Genomic DNA, 18,792 nt, shown 5'->3' on the forward strand with positions numbered 1-18,792 from the left:
AGGAGGGGGAAAAGGTGGAGGTGGGAGGGAGGGGAAGGGTCACAGGTGAATAATTGCCGGGCAGGCAGGGCAGTTTCCACAGCCCTAGTAGGGGACGGGACCTAAGTATCCAGCAGGCCCCCGGCCAAGGGGGCGGGGTCTAAAGGCGGGAGGTTGGGGGGCGGGGTCTGCCTGGATGGAAGCTCCAGGAAGGATTAAGGCAGAGAATCAGAGAAGGAAAGAAAGGCCCACAAAATGGGGGCAGGGGATGCACAGATTGCTTTAGAGGAGAAAGGAGCCGTCAGAAGGAAAAGGCCGGAGAGGAAGGGCTGGGTGGAGAGGAAGGGGAGGGAAGGGGGAAAACAAACCGCCTCCCCCCCTCCATCCCGAGGCCTGGAGACTGAGATAAGGGAAAAAAGAAGAGGCGGGAAAGGAGAGCTAGAACCGTGTCAAGGAGAGGTTGGAACAATGTGTGAGGAGGGCGCCCAGCCCGGTGGGGCAGACTGGCCTGTGACCTGCCCCGCCAGGGAGAGGGCCTCCAGGGCCCCTGGTTCCAGATCTCTATTTCTGTTATTCAGATTTGGGGCCAGAAGAGTCCTTGAGAGAGAAATGGGAGAGCAGAAAGGAGAAGTACCAGAGAGAGCCAACTAAGGGGGGAAAAAAGTATTTGGGAAGCGCTGGAATAATAAAACCATTTAACATTAAAAAGCTGGAAAGGTTCTCCAAAACCTAGTCCAATCTTCTCCTTTTATGGGTGGGAAAACATCCAAAGTTGACACGTTGTTAATGTGAGAGCAGGGTCTGGAATGTAGATAGATGCACAAAGATAGATACAGATTGCCAGGCAGGGAGCGACATGACCGAGGGCTGAAATGGTGCAAGAGGGTGAGGCGGGCACAGCTGGCCGGGAAGATTCCCTGGGCTTTCAGCCCCAGCAGCTGTTGTTGCGTTGGAGAGCTCTAGAATAGCTGGCACCAGGAGCTGACCCCAAAGGCCCCTGATGAACCAGTGGGCTGGATTCTGGTCCCCAGGTGCCCCTCTGGCTTGGCTCTACCCCCCACCTCCAGCTCCTGCCATGACTTACTCAGCGGAAATCTGGCTGACCAGCTCGAAGGAGCCAAACCCAGCGGCTGCAAAACTTTCTTCGTATCTTCCCATTTTGATGGCTCGAAGCCACTCACCCACGGAGCCAAAAGCTGAGTAGTGAGGCTGCCGCTGATCCAGCAGTGGGTGTGAGGCCCTGGAAGGCAAGGATGGGGAGGATGCACTGAGTAGCGGGGCTGTGGCAGGATGTCGACGACACTGAGCCCAGCCTTGGAGAGGCGGACAGGGACAATCCCACATACCGACAAAGGAACACACTTTTTTGGAGGTTGTAGGGGGGCAGTGGTGGCAGAGTGCAGCAAGGAGGGCCCGTTCTTAGGAGTCCTCACCCGCCATTCTCCCTGGCCACGATTTTGAGGCTGGCAGGGTTCCGAATCATCTTGTCCAGGGCACTGACCACCTGGGGGAAGCGGGGCCGTGCATTCCGGTCCTTCTGCCAACAGTCCAGCATGAGCTGGTGCAGGGAGGTGGGGCAGTCTGGGGGAGGGGGTAGCCGGTAGTCCTGTTCAATGGCATTGATCACCTAGAATGACAGAAGAACTGGGTGAGGATGTCCAGGGAGAACGAGGATGCCAAGGACCCCAAGGAAATGGTGACTTAGCAGATGCTTGGATGGGTGCAACAGCCCTCCAGATGGCAAATCTAGGGGTCCTCCTGGCTGGGGGTGAGGCTGGCCCTGACTCAAAGCCCTAGCCACTCTTGGGCTGTGATCCAGATGCATAACTTCCCAACTGTGTCCTCCATCCTGTGTCCTGTGACCAAACATGCTCTTGGGCACAAAGATCAACTCTTCTTTGTGCTCCTCTCATTATCTCAAGGACCCAGCAGCGATGAGCTCTCTGGGAACCCCACCCCCACCCATATCCCTGGTGAGAACATTCAAGAAAACATAGTAGGGTCATGGGACACTTACGTCCTGATTGCTCATATCCCAGTATGGCCGCTCCCCAAAAGACATGACCTCCCACATCACAATCCCGTAACTCCAGGCATCACTGGCAGATGTGAACTTCCGGAAGGCAATGGCCTCAGGGGCTGTCCATCGGATGGGAATCTTTCCTCCCTAAAGATGAGGAAAGCAAAGATGAGCTGAGGGACCCAACCGCTCTGATCCCAGTCTTTGCTTTTCCCCTAACTCAGATCTCCTTTCTCCCTGGGACCCACACACCCAGCTCCCCAACGCAATTCTTATCCTCCACAACCAGAAGTCAGATTCCCTAAGCGGATCCCCCCACTCCTGTGGTCTGCTCCTTCATCTTCTCCCTAGATCAGAGCTGTCAACCCCCTAGTCTCCCACCTTTTCCTGCCCACCTGGCCCTAAGAACCTAGTTCCTATGTCAGTCCCTCAGCCTCACCAGAGAGCTCGTGTAGGTGGGGTCAGAAGAGTTCTCCTCCAGGAATCGGGAAAGGCCAAAGTCTGAAACCTTGCAGACAAGGTTGCTGTTGACCAGGATGTTCCGGGCAGCCAGGTCACGGTGAACGTAGCTCATCTCAGCAAGGTACCGCATGCCTGAGGCAATGCCCCGTAACATGCCCACCAGTTGGATGACAGTGAATTGCCCATCGTTCAACTGGAGACCAAGCAAGAGAGAGGGGCATGATTAGGATAGCTCTCTCTCCATTCCCCCTTCCTTGCACATTCTAAACCATATTTGGCACTTCAGATCCATCTCGTGTTCACCTGTAGAACAGGCCTGCAGACTTCCCAGGTAAGCCCTCCTCCTTTCTCTTATCCCAAGTTCTCTGAGCTCTTACTACACTATAACACAATGCTCATAACTGTTCCTGTTTCAAATGTATACATTCACTCTCTTAATTAGACCGTAAGGAGAGATTTAAAATTTTTCTTCCTTTTAATCTAGTACAGTGCTTTATACCCAGGACATACTCAACAAATGCTTTTTATTTAAGAGCAACAGAGTTCTGATAAGAGTGTGCTGTGAGCTACCACACACTCTTGTGAGCCAAAATCTAGCTCAGCCTTCTTGGACTGTGGGTAGAATCAAGAGAACAGTGAGGAATCGAGGTACCATCAGCAACCACAGCATCAAAACCAAGGTCTAAACACTGTCCTTGACCGTTAGTTTGCTCTCACCAGGTAAACCAAGCAATCAGAAATGGTTAACTAATCCCATCGTCTGGGTTCAGCTAGCATGCAGGGGACCCGTGGCAGCTCTGCAGGGCCAGGGACACAAGAGTCCAAAACAGAATTCTGAATCAAGCCTCCAAGCCTGAATACACTCCAGGCCTCTGACCTGTTCGTGGAAATACCACTTGCCAGATGCTCAGAGTATAGACCTCGGCACCTCCATGATTTCTTCCTCTTTTCCCCCCTCACCCACCACTTATAATCCATCAGCAAGTTCTGCTGGCCCTGCTTCCAAAACATACCCCAAATCCAACCTCTTCTCTGCACCCCGAGCCAACCCTCACGGCCTGAATGGCTACAAGTCTCCTCACTGGTTCTTGGCTTCCTTCCACTCTTGCTCTCCCCAGCACCCACCAAAGGGATCTCCTACTGAAACCCCTCCAAAGACTTGCCCTTGAACTTCTAATCAAATCCAAATTCCTGACCAAGGCCAAGAGGCCCATGTGGCAGGGCCACCACCTACATTAAGACCCATCAAGGTCCCTCTGCTCCCCAGGTCCAGCCTCACCTGCCTTTCTGCTGCTTGTTGACCACTCTGGTCTCTCCTCTCTGCCCCCAACACCATTCTCCCCCCATCTTCTCAAGGCTGGCTCTTTCCCATTGACCCAAATGTCATCTCTTCTAAAAGAGGCCCTCTTCCCCTCCCTGCAACAGGATCTCTGTCGGGTACCAAGGGAATAGACACCTGTGTCCACAAGGGAGGGTCAGGCCATCATCACACTACTCCAGGTCAACCTCCTCCTCACTCATGGGGGAGCCAGGTGGCCCGTGTCTCCTGATGGGGTGCCATGTGAAATTCACAGCACCCTCAACGTAGGATGGCCACCAATGTTTAATTTTGAATGTATCAAAACATTAGGCATAGTTTCTCTTACAGGAAATATAGATAAACAAGCTAAATGACCCCACAGGGAAGAATCTGATAAATCCACAGGGCGAGACATTCAAGGGGACAAGTAGCCCAGTTCTTCAGCATGTCAGGCTCAAAAGTGAGAACCATCAGGTATAACGCTTGCTTCTGAACTGCATGGTGGTTTGAATAAGCCAGTAGTAAGGGACATTTTGGAAACAACAGGGGAAATGTGGATATTGACCGAGTATTAGAAGATACCAGGAAATTGTAATTTGATTAAATGTAATGTTATTTTTTTAAATCCTCATCAAGGATAGTTTTATTGATTTTAGAGAGAGAGGAAGGGAGGGGTTCAGCTGCCCCACAGAGAGGCCAGTTCCCCCCAAGGCCTAAGGAAGGGCCAGTCCCAGGACCCCAACCTTTTGTAAAGGGGGAATGACGGGCGAAGGGGGAGTGATGTGGAATCCACCATCTGCCCTGGGTTCTGAGCTCCTTGGCTGCTTTGGGGGAGCACAGGTGGACGCGGGAGGCTGGAGGAAGGGGGCTCACCCGCAGGAAGGAGTCCAGGGCACCGTTCTCCATAAACTCAGTAAGAATCATGACTGGCATGCTGTTGGTAACCACGCCCTCCAGGCGGATGATGTTGGGGTGCTCGAACTGGCCCATGATGGAGGCCTCGCTCAGGAACTCCCGCCGCTGCCGCTCGGTGTAACCACCCTTCAGGGTCTTGATGGCCACGCAGCTCTCCTTCTTCCCCGGGGCCTTAAGTCGCCCCCGGCACACCTCCCCAAACTCACCTGTAGGAAGGATGCCAAGCGTCAGCTCTCCCCCCAGTCTGGCCCTGCCTTCCCTCCCCACCCCATTTCCCTCCTGGGCGTCCAGTCATCTTTCCTCTCACCTGCACCAATCACCTCCTCAATCTTGACATAGGAGACATCGATCTCTTTTGCGAATTCCCTCACAGCTTCATTAGGGTCTTCATAAGTGAAGGGATCAATGTAGACCTTAGTACCTGAGGAATCACGTGGGGCCCATTAGCCAGGTAACTTCTTGCACTCAGAGGCCCTAATTCTTGGCACACAGCCTTGCCCCAGCCCTGTTTCCTTCAGGATAGGCCTACTTACCGTGGCCAATGAGATACTGCCCGTGTTTATCTGAGTATTCAGCTTCTCTCCCACTGCTCTGCTTCCTATAGCCAATGGGAAAGAAAAGGTAAACGGAGTCACATATGTGTTCCCAGAGAGACAGGAAGGGAGGAGAGGAGCGCGGATCAGAAAAGATTCCAAGTGGAAATGGGCCCTTGGGGCAGCCAAGGAGGTTTCACAGGGCCTCCAGGCGCCCAGAGCTCTCACCTGAGGCAAAGAACTGCGATGACAATAACCACCAGGACCAGCACCACACCCACGACTGCAGTGCCTGCAATCAGGGCCAGCTGCTCCCGCCAGCTCTCCTTTTCTGGGGGAGAAAAACCATGATCAGGCAAACGTGATGACCACTGAGGGCCCCACCAACTGAATGAGCTGTGGCTCCCCGGAGAGCAGCGTGGCAGGTGGGGGAGGACGAAGGAGAAGCAGGGTGGGGGAAGCATAGTGGGATTTTCAAACTGCTTCTTGTGGGCCGTGGGCCCCTACAGAGCCCCTCAGGGCAAGGGAAGGAGTTTCCGGCCTTATTACTGCCAGGGTGGGTTTGATCTGATTCTGTTCTAAATACTGGTGACCACAAACAGTCCCATTTGAACGAAAGGTTCCAAAAGCTAAATAAAAATGAAAGGGTTCATAGCCCCAAAGTGGAAATAACCCAAATGTCCATCAATGGATGAATGAATAAATAAAATGTGCCACAGCCACACAGTCAAATACATGCTAAAATATGGATGAATCTTGAAAACATTATGTTAAGTGAAGGAAACCAGTCACAAAAGACCATGTATTGTACGATTCCATTTGTATGAAATGCCCAGAACAGGCAAATCCATAGAGACAGAAAGTAGATTAGTATTTGCCAAGGGCTGGGGGGTGATGAAAGGGGTATCGGTTCTCTTTTTGGGGTGCTGAAATGTTCCAAAATTGTGATGGTTGCACAACTCTGTGGGTATACTAAAAGTCAATGAATTATACACTTTAAATGGGTGAAGTGTCTGGTTTATGAATCATATCTCAATAAAACTGTTTAGCCCTGGCTGGTTTGGCTCAGAGGATAGAGCGTCGGCCTGCAGACTGAAGGGTCCTGGGTTCGATTCCTGGTCAGGGCACATGCCCAGGTTGCGGGCTCGATCCCCAGTGTGGGGCGTGCAGGAGGCAGCCGATCCATGATTCTCTCTCATCATTGATGTTTCTCTCTCTCTCTCCCTCTCCCTTCCTCTCTGAAATCAATTAAAAAAAAAAAAAAAGTAAAACACTGAGCCAGCATATTGTAACTAACAGGTTTCATCTTATTTATTCCCTGGAGCCCTGTGAGAGAGGACTCATATTTCCATTTTTTTGGGGGGGGTGGGATGAGAGAGCTGAAACTCAGGGATCAAGTTTTTGCTGAAGGTCACACAGTTGAGGAAGGTTGCTGAGCAGCTCCTCACACTCAGTTGTTGGTTTGGGTTTCTGCACCCTCTGCTCTCTTCACCAGGACAAAATACCTCTCAGTTGAGAGAAAAAGGAGCATGGGAGTGTGACTTTAGGGGTCCTTCAGGAGCAGCACCCCCTCCCATGCCTAGTCCCAGGCTCACCATCCAGCTGGGTCTGGCTATGGTGCTCCTGGCCGAAGGGTCCATAGCCAGCCTCAGAGCGTGCCCGCACCTGGATCAGGTAGCTGGCTCCCCGCTTCAGCCCCTGCAGCTCTGCCCTGTTTTCCGAGGTCTTCAGGAACCGAACGCTGCTGGGGCCCTCTGCACCCTGTCCAGGAGGAGGGGTTGGCCATAAGTAGAGGCCCCCAGTTTCCGCTGTTCTTCCAACCTCCCCCTGCCCTGCACCCCCGTAATGAGCATCTTGGTCTTGTAACGTAGCAGGCGAGGCCTTTGTGCTGACTTATGTGCACTGTGCTGAGTGTTTGCATTCACTGTCTCGTTTAACAGTTGCGTGATAAGGCGACTGTTTTACAGATGGGGATGCTGAGCTCAGAAAGGCCCAGGGGCTGGCCCAAGGTCTCACAGAGCTGGAATTCAAGTGTCTGCCATTCAGCGTTCCACTCCTAGAGCACGTCGCACTGCCCACCCCCAACCCCAGGGGTGGTGCCTGGTCTCACCTTCTCATGGTACTTGACCTCATAGTCCAGCACTGCTCCACTGGGTGCCCGGGGAACAGCCCAGGCCAGGCTCAAGCTGCTAGGTGAGGACCGAGTCACCCGGATGTCGGATACTGGGGGTGGCACTGTGAGAGACAAGACATGTTGGGGCTCTTCCACTTAGCATGTCTGTCCCTTGCCTTTCCCAACGCTTCTGATGGCTACCCCTGTCTTGACCCTGCAGACGTTCCAAGAATCCCTTCTGACCTCCATCCTCAACTCTCCAGCCCGCCTTGCATCTTTTTCACTCTCTTTCTGCCTCTTGCGCCCAAAGCCCTGACGCTCCATACTTCCTGGGGATCCCACTCCATGGCCTCTGCCTTTTCCCCCTTTACACCTCGCTGGCTTCTTCTACCCACCAACATCACTCCCATCTGACCACAGGCTGCCCCCAGCCGCCAGTCTCACCTTCACGGTCAGTGGTGACATTCACAGCCTCAAACGGGGCGGGCATGGGGGCTAAGGAAGATACCCCATTCAAGGCAGTGACCTCAAAGGTGTAGGTGAAGTCAGGACGCAGCCCTCGAATTGTGACCCAGGGCTCCACCAAGTCCCGGGGGCCAGGGTCGAAGGTCAGGTCTCCTCCACAGGGTGTGCAGGACCCCCCAGGGCGGCACTCCCGGCAGCGGAGTGCATAGGTGAGGTCCTCCCGGCCACCTGACTCGAGGGGGGCACTCCACTCCAGGCGCAGGGAGGAACCATTTAGGCGGGAAACCACACTTCTTGGAGCCGAGGGAGAGGCTGCAGGAAACCAGGAAACCAGACAGAGGCTGAGCAAATGGAAGGGGTGGGTAGTGGGACAGATAGGCAGCCACACTGACTTAGCTGGGCACCAGCAAGCCAGGGTCAAGAAGAGGAAGGCCTGGGAAGGTGGAGGCTGGGATGGGGGTCACTGGTCACTTACTGGTACAGGGTGCACTCCGGGGGTCTGTGCGGGCCCGAAAGTACCCTACGCGGCACTGGCAGATGGGTGAGCCAATGGTGTTGGAATGGCTGTTGGCTGGGCATGGCTGGCAGGACCCCTCCCCAGACAGAGGCTTGAAGGTGCCCTGGGCACAGGCTGAAAGGAAGCAAGCATTCAATAAACATGCATAAAAAACATGCAGTTGGCCCTGGCTAGTGTTGCTAAGTGGTTAGAACATCGACTCAGGGACCAAAGGGTCTCGGGTTCGATTCCCCATCAAGAGCACGTACCTATACATTCCCTGGCCCTGGTAGGGGCACATGTGGGAGGCAACCAGTAGACGTGTCTCTCTCACATCATGTGTTTTTCTCCTCACCCTCCTCCTGCCTCCCTCTCTTCCACACTCTCTAAAAAAACCAATGGAAAAATATCCTCAGGTGAGGATTAGTGACAACAAAAAAACACGCAGCTGCTTTTAAGTTTGCATGAAGTGCAAAGGGGGAAACAGGGCAGGAGGAGCTCGGAAATCTCACATCGAAGAGAAGGAACCTCCTCCAGACCAGGGTTTAACCCTAATACCCACAACCCCTCACCCCAAAGACCAAGGCTCAGAACAACAACTTGAAATGCACACCACAAAACACACTGGATTATAAAGCAAATCAAGCAAGTTGAAATACAATGCTCATAAAATGAAGAAAAGTTTGTGACATAGCGATGTGTGTGCTTCTTAGCAAGACACAGTAGCCGATCTAAGAGCCACTGTAACATGAAGTGGTGAGGAACACACACAGCATCTGACATGCTTGCTTCATCTGTCATACTGGGTTGTGAAAATAGCCAGGAACCGTAACGAACAAGAGTAGAGACCATGACACCTGTGTCCTCTCAGCCCAACAAGGTCCTGCATCCCTGGACAGCCTCCAGGTCCAGAACGGAGTGGACATAGGAAGAATGTAAGTGAGGAAGGCTCAGAACTGCGCTGGGAATGGGCAGGGCAGGAAGAGAGGCCCCCCAGGAACTGAGTGGCTAGGAGAGCAAAGACTGTTCCAAGTGGAAATTTAAAAAGTGGGTCCAAGACCAGGGTACAGGGCCTTCCCCACATGGAGTGGCCACAGTTTCTTGGGGACATGCCAGCCCTCACCTCGGCACCTGGTATTCCCCTCGGCGGCCTCGAACCCCGGAGCACAGCTGCAGCCCATGACCGGCTGCTCAGCCCACTGGCCGTCCTCCCGGCAGTAGAGGCTGGGACTGGGGCCGGAGGCAGGGACAGCATCAGCCACACAACTCCCTGCCACTGGCACCACGAGCTCACGAGGCACTGTCTCCGGGAAGCGGGTGAGGTTGACGGTCAGCTGGGCACACTTCTTGTAGAAGAGGTGCAGGGACAGCAGGGCCATGCAGGCGCCCTGGTCCTGGAAAGCCAGGTAGAAGCCAGCTTTGGTGAGTGGGCCCAGACGCAGCGTCTTGACGTTCACTTTACCAGTTGCCTCAGCCCCAGGACGCTTCCGGGTCAGATGCTCAGCAGCCACTGTGTCCACCTGCCGGGTCGGAGAAGAGACTCAACTGCTGCGGTCCTCCATGCCCCAAGGACCCAGCGGACTGTCTTCTTCCTGGCCCATCCTTCCGCGGATACTTGCTGAGCTCCTGTGATGTGTGCAGACTCTGTCCCGCACGCCCCCTTTCTGTTCATTCACTCATCCTACAAAACCTTGTCAACACGCAAAATGTATCTATTCTGCCCTGACCGGTTTGGCTCAGTGGATAGAGTGTCAGCCTTCGGACTCAAGGGTCCCAGGTTCGATTCCGGTCAAGGGCATGTACCTTGGTTGCGGGCACATACCCAGTAGGGAGTGTGCAGGAGGCAGCTGATCGATGTTTCTCTCTCATCATCGATGTTTCTAACTCTCTATCCTTCTCCCTTCCTCTCTGTAAAAAATCAATAAAATATATTTTTTTAAAAATGTATCTATTCTATGCCAGGTCCTGAACTCAGTGTGGAGGAAACAGAAATGAAGGCAACGCGGCTATGTTACAAAGTATGAGGAGAGCTACAACAGGTGGGACCCCACAGCCGGGCACCTCAGCAAAGGTACCCAAAGGAGCTGGAACTCAGAAGACATAGTAGGTGGGAAGAAGAGGCAGAGAGAAGCCACTCCAGGGTGAGGGGCAGGAAAATAAAGGGGGGAGTGCAGGGTGGCCTAAGTACAGTAGAGTAGAGTGACTGAGAGAACCGCCCCTGGCGGCCAGGCCGGCAGCCCAACTGCATGCTGCTGCTCCACCGGGCAGACCACCTTCTTCCCTTCCAGACCTGAGGCTCCTGCTCCCAGTACCCCAACCCAGGGCCTTGGAAGTTCACCTCCACTGCCCCTAGACCACAGGCCTGCCCCGCCCTGGCCCGCGGCTGTGCCCTGAGTGGTGGGTACCTTGATGTAAGGGTTCTCCATCCAGGCTGGCGTGAGGGCTGTGGCCGTGTTGGCGTCGCTCTCGAAGTAGAAGACTGTAAAGGTCTCCTTGCAGGAGCGCCCAGCTCGGGGCAGGGACAGGCACTCGAGCATGGTGAAGCGCAGTGTGGCGTACACGTGGACAGCACCCCGCCGGGGGACCCAGCCTGTGCGCAGCCAGTAGGCCAGGCCTGGGGCTCGCTGCACATGACACACCTCATAGGTCCTAACGCTGTGTTGCTCCTCATCCAGGCCGCTCAGCTCCTCCCACTGTGGGCAGAAGGGGTCGGCATGGGGGCTGCTGAATGGCTTAAAGGTCAGTGGGAGGGTGTTCGTCATGGAGCAGGCGTGGCTAGGGAAGGGGGCCTCTGAGAGCAAGAGCTCAGGGGACACTGGGTCCTGCGGCAGGGGAAGCAGGTCAGCACTGGTGCTGCTCGTCCTTCAGTTCCCCTCTGAGCCCCAGCTCCTGGGCCCAGCTCTTACCTGCCCCTCCACCTGAGGAAACGTCACCCACTTCAGATCGGCAGTTTCCAATTTTGTGTTCAGTAGAGTCTCTAAGACAGACAGACAGAGCCAGTCAGGGCTTAGGGGAGAGACCGGGAAGACCAGATGCCTGGGAACGGAGGTAGTGGGGGTCCTCCTAGCTCCAAGCTGGAGGGGTCAGTCAGGCTGAGACAAGAGATGAGGAGGGGAGTGAGCCTTGCCCTCCCGTTTCTTGCCTCTTTCTGAATGTTTACCGCATCCCTAACAGCTGGTAGGCTGGCTGCCCTCTTAGGACTCCCAGATCTAGGCCTCCCTGGATGGCAGTAGCCTGGAGGATAGGGGAAGGTGCAAACACTGGAAGCGGGAGAAGGGCAAACAGCTCAGAAAGGATTAAACTAGAGCCCGGACTTGGCCTTGACCTTGTGGTGGGCAAAGGGCTGCTGGCAAGGGGACACCCTTCCAGGGCCAGGGCCTCCAGGGTCAATTCCCCAATCCCCAAGTTGCTGCCTCCCTGCCCCCGACTCTATTCCTCTTCCATGTCCCCACCCCTTTTGAGACCCAACACTCCAGTCCTACAGATCCAGGAAGGTGGTGCTCAGCTCCTGAGGCCCAGCCAGAACCCCGACTCCTTCCCCTCCCTTCAGCTCACTGGTGTCAGAGGAGGAAGTGCTGGAGGCTGGGATGCTGGGGTTCCCGCCCTGGCCTCCGCCTGCAGAGGCCTCACATCTGGATTTGGTTATGGGGAGGAAAAGGGGAGGAGACTTTAGGGGTGTGTGTGTATGCGGGGTGGTGAACGCACCTGGCTCAGCTCAGCCTGGGGGAGGAACACCAGAGAGGGGTGGGCCCCTGGCGGAAGCGGTGGATTAGGGGAAACTGCACAGGCCCTGGCAGCTGAGGGTGGAGGGAAGGTAGGGGAATCCCCTTGGAGGCCAAGGCAATGTGGACGGCCCCTAGGGGGGCAGCCAGCAGCACACCTGGGACCAGGTCCCCACTTCCCAGCATGGGGGCTGCTGGAGAGAAGGGAGGGCAAGTGGGTGAGGCAACCTCTTCCCAGGGACCAAGTGATATCCACCTAGGCAAGGGATTAGGTGGGACTGGCCAGCCCCAGGTAAGGCCCAGGCCCCCATGAGTGGCGGGAGACAGACCGGCATGCTGGGGACAGGATGCCAGGGTTCTGGGAAAGGGGTGGATAGAGGCTGCCGTCTCCACCCTCCATTGTTCCAGCCTGGATAGTGTTTTCCTGTCTCCAATTTACACGCTGTCTGTTTCAGGGCTGTCCCTGTGTTCTGAGTGGCTCACTTTCTCTGGTCTTGCCTCCTCCTGGAGCTCTCTTTGATCTCTTAGTTCTTTTGCCTCTCACCTCTCTCCAGCTCTCTGTCCACCTCCATTTCTCTAGCCATCTCTCTCCTCTTTCCTGTCTCCCACTTTTCACCCAGCCTTGGATAAATTAGTTAACTCCTCGAAGCCTCAGGCTCTTCATCTGTAAAATGGGAGAACAATCCCTCCCACCCACAAGGCTGTGTGAACCATGAAAATATAAAGCCCTCGGCATGGGCCTGGGGCCTAGAAAGCACTTCCTAACGGCAATTAGAAGTGACTCCCTTTTCCTCTTTGCATCTTTCTTTTCCTCTCACTCCACTTCATCCGGGTGGGTTTTCTCTCCGCTCTGCTTTCCTCTCTCTCCCAGTCTCACCTTCTTTCTCTGAGCCGGGCCAGTCTTCCCTCTCCCCATTCCCAGCCTTTGATCCCCAGCCCAGAGCAGCACTGCCCAGCCTGAGGGAGAGGGGTTTCCAACTGCCTTTGATTCCTCCTCCTCAGCAGCCTCCCTAAAACCCCCTCCCCAAAGACCCCTTTGATTCCAGGCAGTGAAGAGGAGGGGCGCGGGGGGAGGAGTAGCTCATTGAAAGGAGATTAGGAGGGTTTATAGGGCTCTTGGTTCCCCCTCTAGGAGGTGAAGGAAGGGGAGAGGCTCAAGGATGAGGGAAATTTGGGGGAGAATATAGAAAAATTAGAAATTTAGAGAGATGAGGAGGTAGGTGGTCATTAGGCCGAGTCAGGACGACAGAGGGGCTGCACAGGTCAGTTTCTGCTGGCCTGCAGGGTTGGAGGACAGCCAGCTTGTCTAGGACTTGGGCAGGGCTGGGGTCTAGAGAGCATTTAAAGGACTGGGGTGCAAGCCTGGGGCACCAGGAAGAGGGCCTCTCTGTGGCAGGGGTAGTGGCTTTGGGAGATTTGATCCGAGTGTGAGTGCAGAAGGTGGCCATCCCGACAGAGGCGTGTGAAATTGTAGGATCCAGGTGTAAATGCCAAGGAATGAGGGGTGGGGGCAGTTTATGGCCTAGCACAGAATTCTGCCTTGTCTGCAGTTGTTTCTCCAGAAACCTTTCCTTCTTTTTTGCCGAGGTGAGAAGAGGGTCAGAAACTTCGAAGAGAGTTTTGAAGGTTGGAGTAGGGAGGAAAGGAAAGGCCACCGAAAGCGTCTGAAGTCCGGAGTGAGAGTTTGGGGAGCCTGGGCAGGGGGACGTCCCAGGACCGAGCCCGACTCCATCTCTTTTCCAAACAAAAGAAAACTCCACTCCCCGCTGGGCCGCCTCTTCCCCGCCCCCCGCCCGGTCTAGCACTATTGGTCCGAAGTGTTCGGGGTTGAGGTGCTGGGTAAGGGTAGGGAGAGGTCGGCCCCTCCACTCCGAGGCCCAACTTTGGGGGCCCCAGGAGTGGCGGGACGCCGCCAAGGAAACTCACCTTCTAGAGCGGCTGCGAGTGAAGCCCAGCAGAGCAAAGCCCGGAGCTCCATGGCGCCGCCTCACTCCGGTCGGATCCGATCTGAGTTTGGGGGGCGCTAGCCCCCCCAGTGCTGAACCCCCTCTGAGCGGGTAGACGCCGACTCCCCGCGCGGGACTCTCGGTCGGAGCCTCAGCGCAGGAGCGCAGCAGTTCGGAAAGTTGGGAGAAAGTTGGGAGAAGGGGGAGGGGCGGAGGGCGCGGAGCCCGGGGCCGCCCAGAAGTGCACTGGGCTGTGTGCTCCCACCCGGATCTCGCGTGTCCGGATCGGAGCCCAGGGACCCCGGGGGCAGACCCAAACCCGGCCGACCAGGGAGCCGAGAAAACACCCAGCGGCGCGGAGAGCCCCCCAGAGGTGCGCATTATTTTCTTGCGGACTTCGGATTCTTCTGGATTAGCCCACCACCCCCTAGTTGGCGCAGGGGACCGTGTTTGGGGGAAGCTTTTGAGGATGGAGGGTGGCCCTGGGGGTCCGGAGGCAGCGATCTCAGCTTAGATAACCCTGGAGTGCACGTTCACACAATCATTCAACGAACTAAGTACAGTATCGGGGACTTACTGTGCACTCAACCCAGCGCTGGAAAGTGTGGGGAAGAAGTGAGGCAACTGGGTTGAGATGGGGAGGAACATAGAAAAGTCTAGGAAGCAAGGGTAGATAAAAGGTAGGTGGGTCCGAGCGAGTGAGGGGTCCTGATGGATTCCCAACTCACCGGCCTCATTCTCACTCTCGAGTTTGGGAGGGCTCCGCGCCACCCGCAGCCCTGACCCTTGGGGCTGGGGCCGGGGCTGCTGCTGTCTTTCCTGAAGCTGTTTCCTGTCTGGCTCCTGGGGGCCCTCGGGATGGCTGGGAGGGCTCTTCCTCTCATTGCCACCACCCTCCCCCCATATCATCAGTTAGAGGGGAGGGTCTAGGAAAGCAGTGAACTTCCCACCAACCCCCTTCTACATCAGGGCACCTAGTGTGAGTCCAGGGGTGGGTGGAGGGTGCAGCAGGAGTCTTCCAGTGGGAGAACTAGAAGGAAAGGGCTTAAACTCAGAAAATATTTAAGGGGGACAGAGTCTGGAGGAGCTGAGGAGCCAAGAGAGGGGGAAGGAGGAGTCACTGATGCCTGGGGGGCTGCCAAGTGCCTCTAACACCCCAGAGAGGACAGCCAGGCCTCTAGTGACCTCTTGTCCCAGCTCACTTATCTTCCTGCCACAAGTGGTGCTCCCCACACCCCTGCCCTTCCTCATTGCCCAGCCTGGGTCCTGCTCCGGGGTGGGGGGGTCACAAAGGGCAGGAAACAGCCGGCTTGGCTGGAGTCATGCAGACCAGGCCGGGACTGGGAATACCACCCTCCTCCCTCTCTGATCTAAGTCAGCTTCTCCTCCAGGTTACACTCGCCCCTTCCCTCACCTTTCCCTGCTTTTACTCTACATTCAGATTCTTTCCTCCAAAAGTTATGTCTCCTCCTGGGCTCCGCTTGATTTTTCTCACTTGGTGGTGGAGGTGGGGGTGGTGCATCATTATGAATGAATCAGATTCATCATGATGGGGTGGAGGTGTGCATGGCTTAAATGGTAGAGACCAAGATGCACAGAGAAATGAGGCAGGGTGGAGTGAAGAGCTGATAAGACAGAGGGGTGAAATAGTGTAATAGCTCACCCTCACTGTAGACTTGAACCCTGTATTTCTGACCCCTGAGTACCAGACCCCTCCCCCCTCAGCTAGAGAGAATAGAGCATCTTAAGTAAGAAAATACCCAGTAGATCCCATATCATTGGGTCCTCAGCTCCCACCCCCCAGCATGTAATCCAGTTCTTAGTACCTAGTACATACCAATAAAAGAATGAATAAAATGAAACGTATGGAGCATCTACTATGTGACAGATGATTTGCAAGATTTGTAAAACATGGCTTCTGGCCACAAAGATCTTATAATCTGGCAGAGATCCCATTACTTCCCCTTTTCATGGAGATGATGGCTGAGATTTTCACTCCAATCAATGCTAAGGAATCACCCTTGGTCTATCCTGTAGGTGTGAGGTCATTTCCTCCACCCTCTGACCATCCGAGACTACTTCCTAGGCAAGCTAACTCCATATCCACCATTACACAGGTGAGCAGGCATATTACTACCTCAATCAGCCCAAACAAATCTCAGGCCCTCCTTCCTTCATTATCACAGCACTTAGGGCACGTCACTGTCCTCCCACCCCAAATATTAGGCTGTCACCCCATTCCTTGCCTATGATCAATATGCTGCTGTCATTTATCACCATGACAGTACCTATGTGGAGCACCCCCACACCCCAGTTAACCCCCCAACAGCTGGCAGGGCTTTCTTTTTGCTATCCACATCATTACAGTTTGGATTAGTCTTGGAGTTAGAACTTTTCCTATACATTCTAAAAAAACACACAACAGGTCATCTCTTTTCACCATACACTGTAGAAATTGTCACTCTTCTTTCCATATCCCAGGCCCCGTCCTCTGGCCCATATAAGCCTGTCAAGTTAAATGTACTTGGAAGCTCCTGAAGTTTACACTTCAGCAGCCCTCACCTACCGAGCTCCTGCCAAAGCCCTGGTTAATGAGTGCCATCAATTTAAACAGTTTTTAAGGTGAGTCACTGCATGAGAACCTTTGAAATGGTCTGGAATCTTATACCTCTTGTAGGAAAGGAATTTGATAGAGGCTTTTCATCTTACCAGTGATGAGCCAAAAGATGTTTATAAATTCAATAATGGGCCCTGGCCGATTTGGTTCAGAGATTACAGTGTTGGACCAAAAGGTTGCGGGTTCGATTCCCAGCCAAAGGCAGTACCTCAGTTGCAGGGTTTCACGGCCCCTTGTGGGAGGCAACCAATTGATGTGTCTCTTTCATGTTAATGTTTCTCTCCCTCCCCTCCCTTAATTCCCCTCTCTTTTTTTTTTAAAAAAAAAATATTTTGTTGATTTTTTTACAGAGAGGAAGGGAGAGGGATAGAGAGTTAGAAACATCGATGAGAGAGAAACATGGATCAGCTGCCTCCAGCACACTCCCTACTGGGGATGTGCCCACAACCAAGGTACATGCCCTTGACCGGACTCCAACCTGGGACCCTTGAGTCCGCAGGCTGACGCTCTATCCACTGAGCCAAACCGGTTAGGGCTAATTCCCCTCTCTTTAAAAAATATCCCCACATCCTTGGGTGAGAATAAATAAATAAATAAATAAATAAATTCAATAATGGAAGGAAAAATTAAATTGTTCATACTAGAGGGAAGACTGAGATATAGAGAGAATAGAAAATAACACAAAATCATCATCATATGAAGAGGTGGTCAAAGAGTATACCTGTAAGAAAAAGGTAGGACATGAAAGTAGTATTTTTTAATGTTTTTTTAAAGAATATTTTAAATTGTTTTTTAAAGAGAGAGAGGAAGGGAGAGAGAGGGAAACATGATGAGAGAGAGACACATTGACCTGTTACCTCTTGCACAACCCCTACTGGGGATCGAGCCCAAAACCCGGGCATGTGCCCTGACCAGGAATTGAACCAGCAACCTGTTGGTGCACAGGATGAAGCCCAACCCAGCCACACCAGCCAGGGCAGGACATGAAAGTATTATAAAGGTGTATTCAGTAGTTATTTATGACACTCTAACCAACTCAGCTACCCGGCCAGGGTTATAAAACACCACAATAAAATGACAGCAAGACATGTGGTATTTCATTTGCAGTGTATGACAGATGGTTAACATCTTTAGTCATAAATAACTTTTTATCAAGCTTTTGTAATATTTATGGTATTTGTCACCTTAACATTTGCAACTGGTTGTGATTTCTCAATCTAAATAAACATTAACTTTTATACCTAATTTTATATTCATAATTGTGTTTTCTTAATAAGGGTTCCCCAAATTATATAAACTTCAGGACTGACAAAATCTGAACCCAGGCCTCATTTGATTACCACAAATATTTCTGAAATCATCATATACAAAGTTGTATTAGACACACACATAAAAGCCTTTATTAATTTATTAGTGATTGTATATTTACTTGTATGTGGCTCTAAATTTCATGAAAGCAGGTACGACAGATCTTCAACATATACTGTTTGGCCCATAGTAAATACTAGTAAATAAAATATATGCATATACTAGAGACCCGGGCACGAATTCGTGCAGCAGTGGGGTCCCTCAGCCTGGGATCCGGCCAAAACGAAACATGTTTTTGACATCCCCTGAGGGGTCCCAGATTGTGAGAGGGCACAGGCCAGGCCTAGGGACCCCACTGGTGCAATGATCGGGGCCAGGAAAGGACTCGGGAAGGCTCCAAGGTATGTCTGGCCCTTCTCGCTCAGTCCCGATCGGCTGGACCCCAGTAGCAAGCTAACCTACCGGTCAGAGCATCTGCCCCCTGGTGGTTTGTTTTTGACATCCCCCGAGGGGTCCCAGATTGTGAGAGGGCACAGGCCAGGCCTAGGGACCCCACTGGTGCAATGATCGGGGCCAGGAAAGGACTCGGGAAGGCTCCAAGGTGTGTCTGGCTCTTCTCGCTCAGTCCCGATCGGCTGGACCCCAGTAGCAAGCTAACCTACCGGTCAGAGCATCTGCCCCCTGGTGGTCAGTGCACATCATAGCGAGCGGTTGAGTGGTCTTAGCATGTCATTTGCATATTACGCTTTGATTGGTTGAACGGATGACCGGACGACTGGACACTTAGCATATTAGGCTTTTATTATATAGGATATTTATATATTCTTATTGATTTGGGAGAGGGAGGGAGAGATAGAAACATCAATGATGAGAGAGAATCATTGATCATCTGTCTCCTGCACGCCCTCCCCCCCAC

At 53.4% G+C, this 18,792-nt stretch overlaps 2 protein-coding genes across 2 annotated transcripts in view; one reads left to right on the plus strand and one right to left on the minus strand.

The window, feature by feature from the left end:
• The window catches only part of EPHB4 (EPH receptor B4), a 15,340-nt gene extending 1,228 nt beyond the window's left edge, over positions 1-14,112 (minus strand). Inside the window, exons 1-16 of the mRNA XM_005879109.2 lie at positions 13,932-14,112; positions 11,190-11,260; positions 10,689-10,976; positions 9,407-9,803; positions 8,263-8,418; positions 7,767-8,099; positions 7,320-7,444; positions 6,805-6,970; positions 5,438-5,540; positions 5,210-5,274; positions 4,984-5,097; positions 4,635-4,882; positions 2,439-2,654; positions 1,997-2,146; positions 1,413-1,606; positions 1,064-1,219 (exon numbers count right to left, since the gene is read on the minus strand). Coding sequence (XP_005879171.1) covers positions 1,064-1,219; positions 1,413-1,606; positions 1,997-2,146; positions 2,439-2,654; positions 4,635-4,882; positions 4,984-5,097; positions 5,210-5,274; positions 5,438-5,540; positions 6,805-6,970; positions 7,320-7,444; positions 7,767-8,099; positions 8,263-8,418; positions 9,407-9,803; positions 10,689-10,976; positions 11,190-11,260; positions 13,932-13,983 — 2,834 coding nt within the window. The 5' untranslated portion in view covers positions 13,984-14,112. The remainder of the gene's footprint in view (positions 1-1,063; positions 1,220-1,412; positions 1,607-1,996; positions 2,147-2,438; positions 2,655-4,634; positions 4,883-4,983; positions 5,098-5,209; positions 5,275-5,437; positions 5,541-6,804; positions 6,971-7,319; positions 7,445-7,766; positions 8,100-8,262; positions 8,419-9,406; positions 9,804-10,688; positions 10,977-11,189; positions 11,261-13,931) is intronic.
• A 41-nt stretch (positions 14,113-14,153) lies between these two features.
• Positions 14,154-18,792, plus strand: part of SLC12A9 (solute carrier family 12, member 9) — a 32,052-nt gene continuing 27,413 nt past the window's right edge. Inside the window, exons 1-2 of the mRNA XM_014550147.1 lie at positions 14,154-14,324; positions 16,433-16,573. The gene's annotated coding sequence lies outside the window, so the exon portion shown is untranslated. The remainder of the gene's footprint in view (positions 14,325-16,432; positions 16,574-18,792) is intronic.

Source organism: Myotis brandtii, unplaced genomic scaffold, assembly GCF_000412655.1.
Source record: "Myotis brandtii unplaced genomic scaffold, ASM41265v1 scaffold583, whole genome shotgun sequence".
NCBI lineage: Eukaryota > Metazoa > Chordata > Mammalia > Chiroptera > Vespertilionidae > Myotis > Myotis brandtii.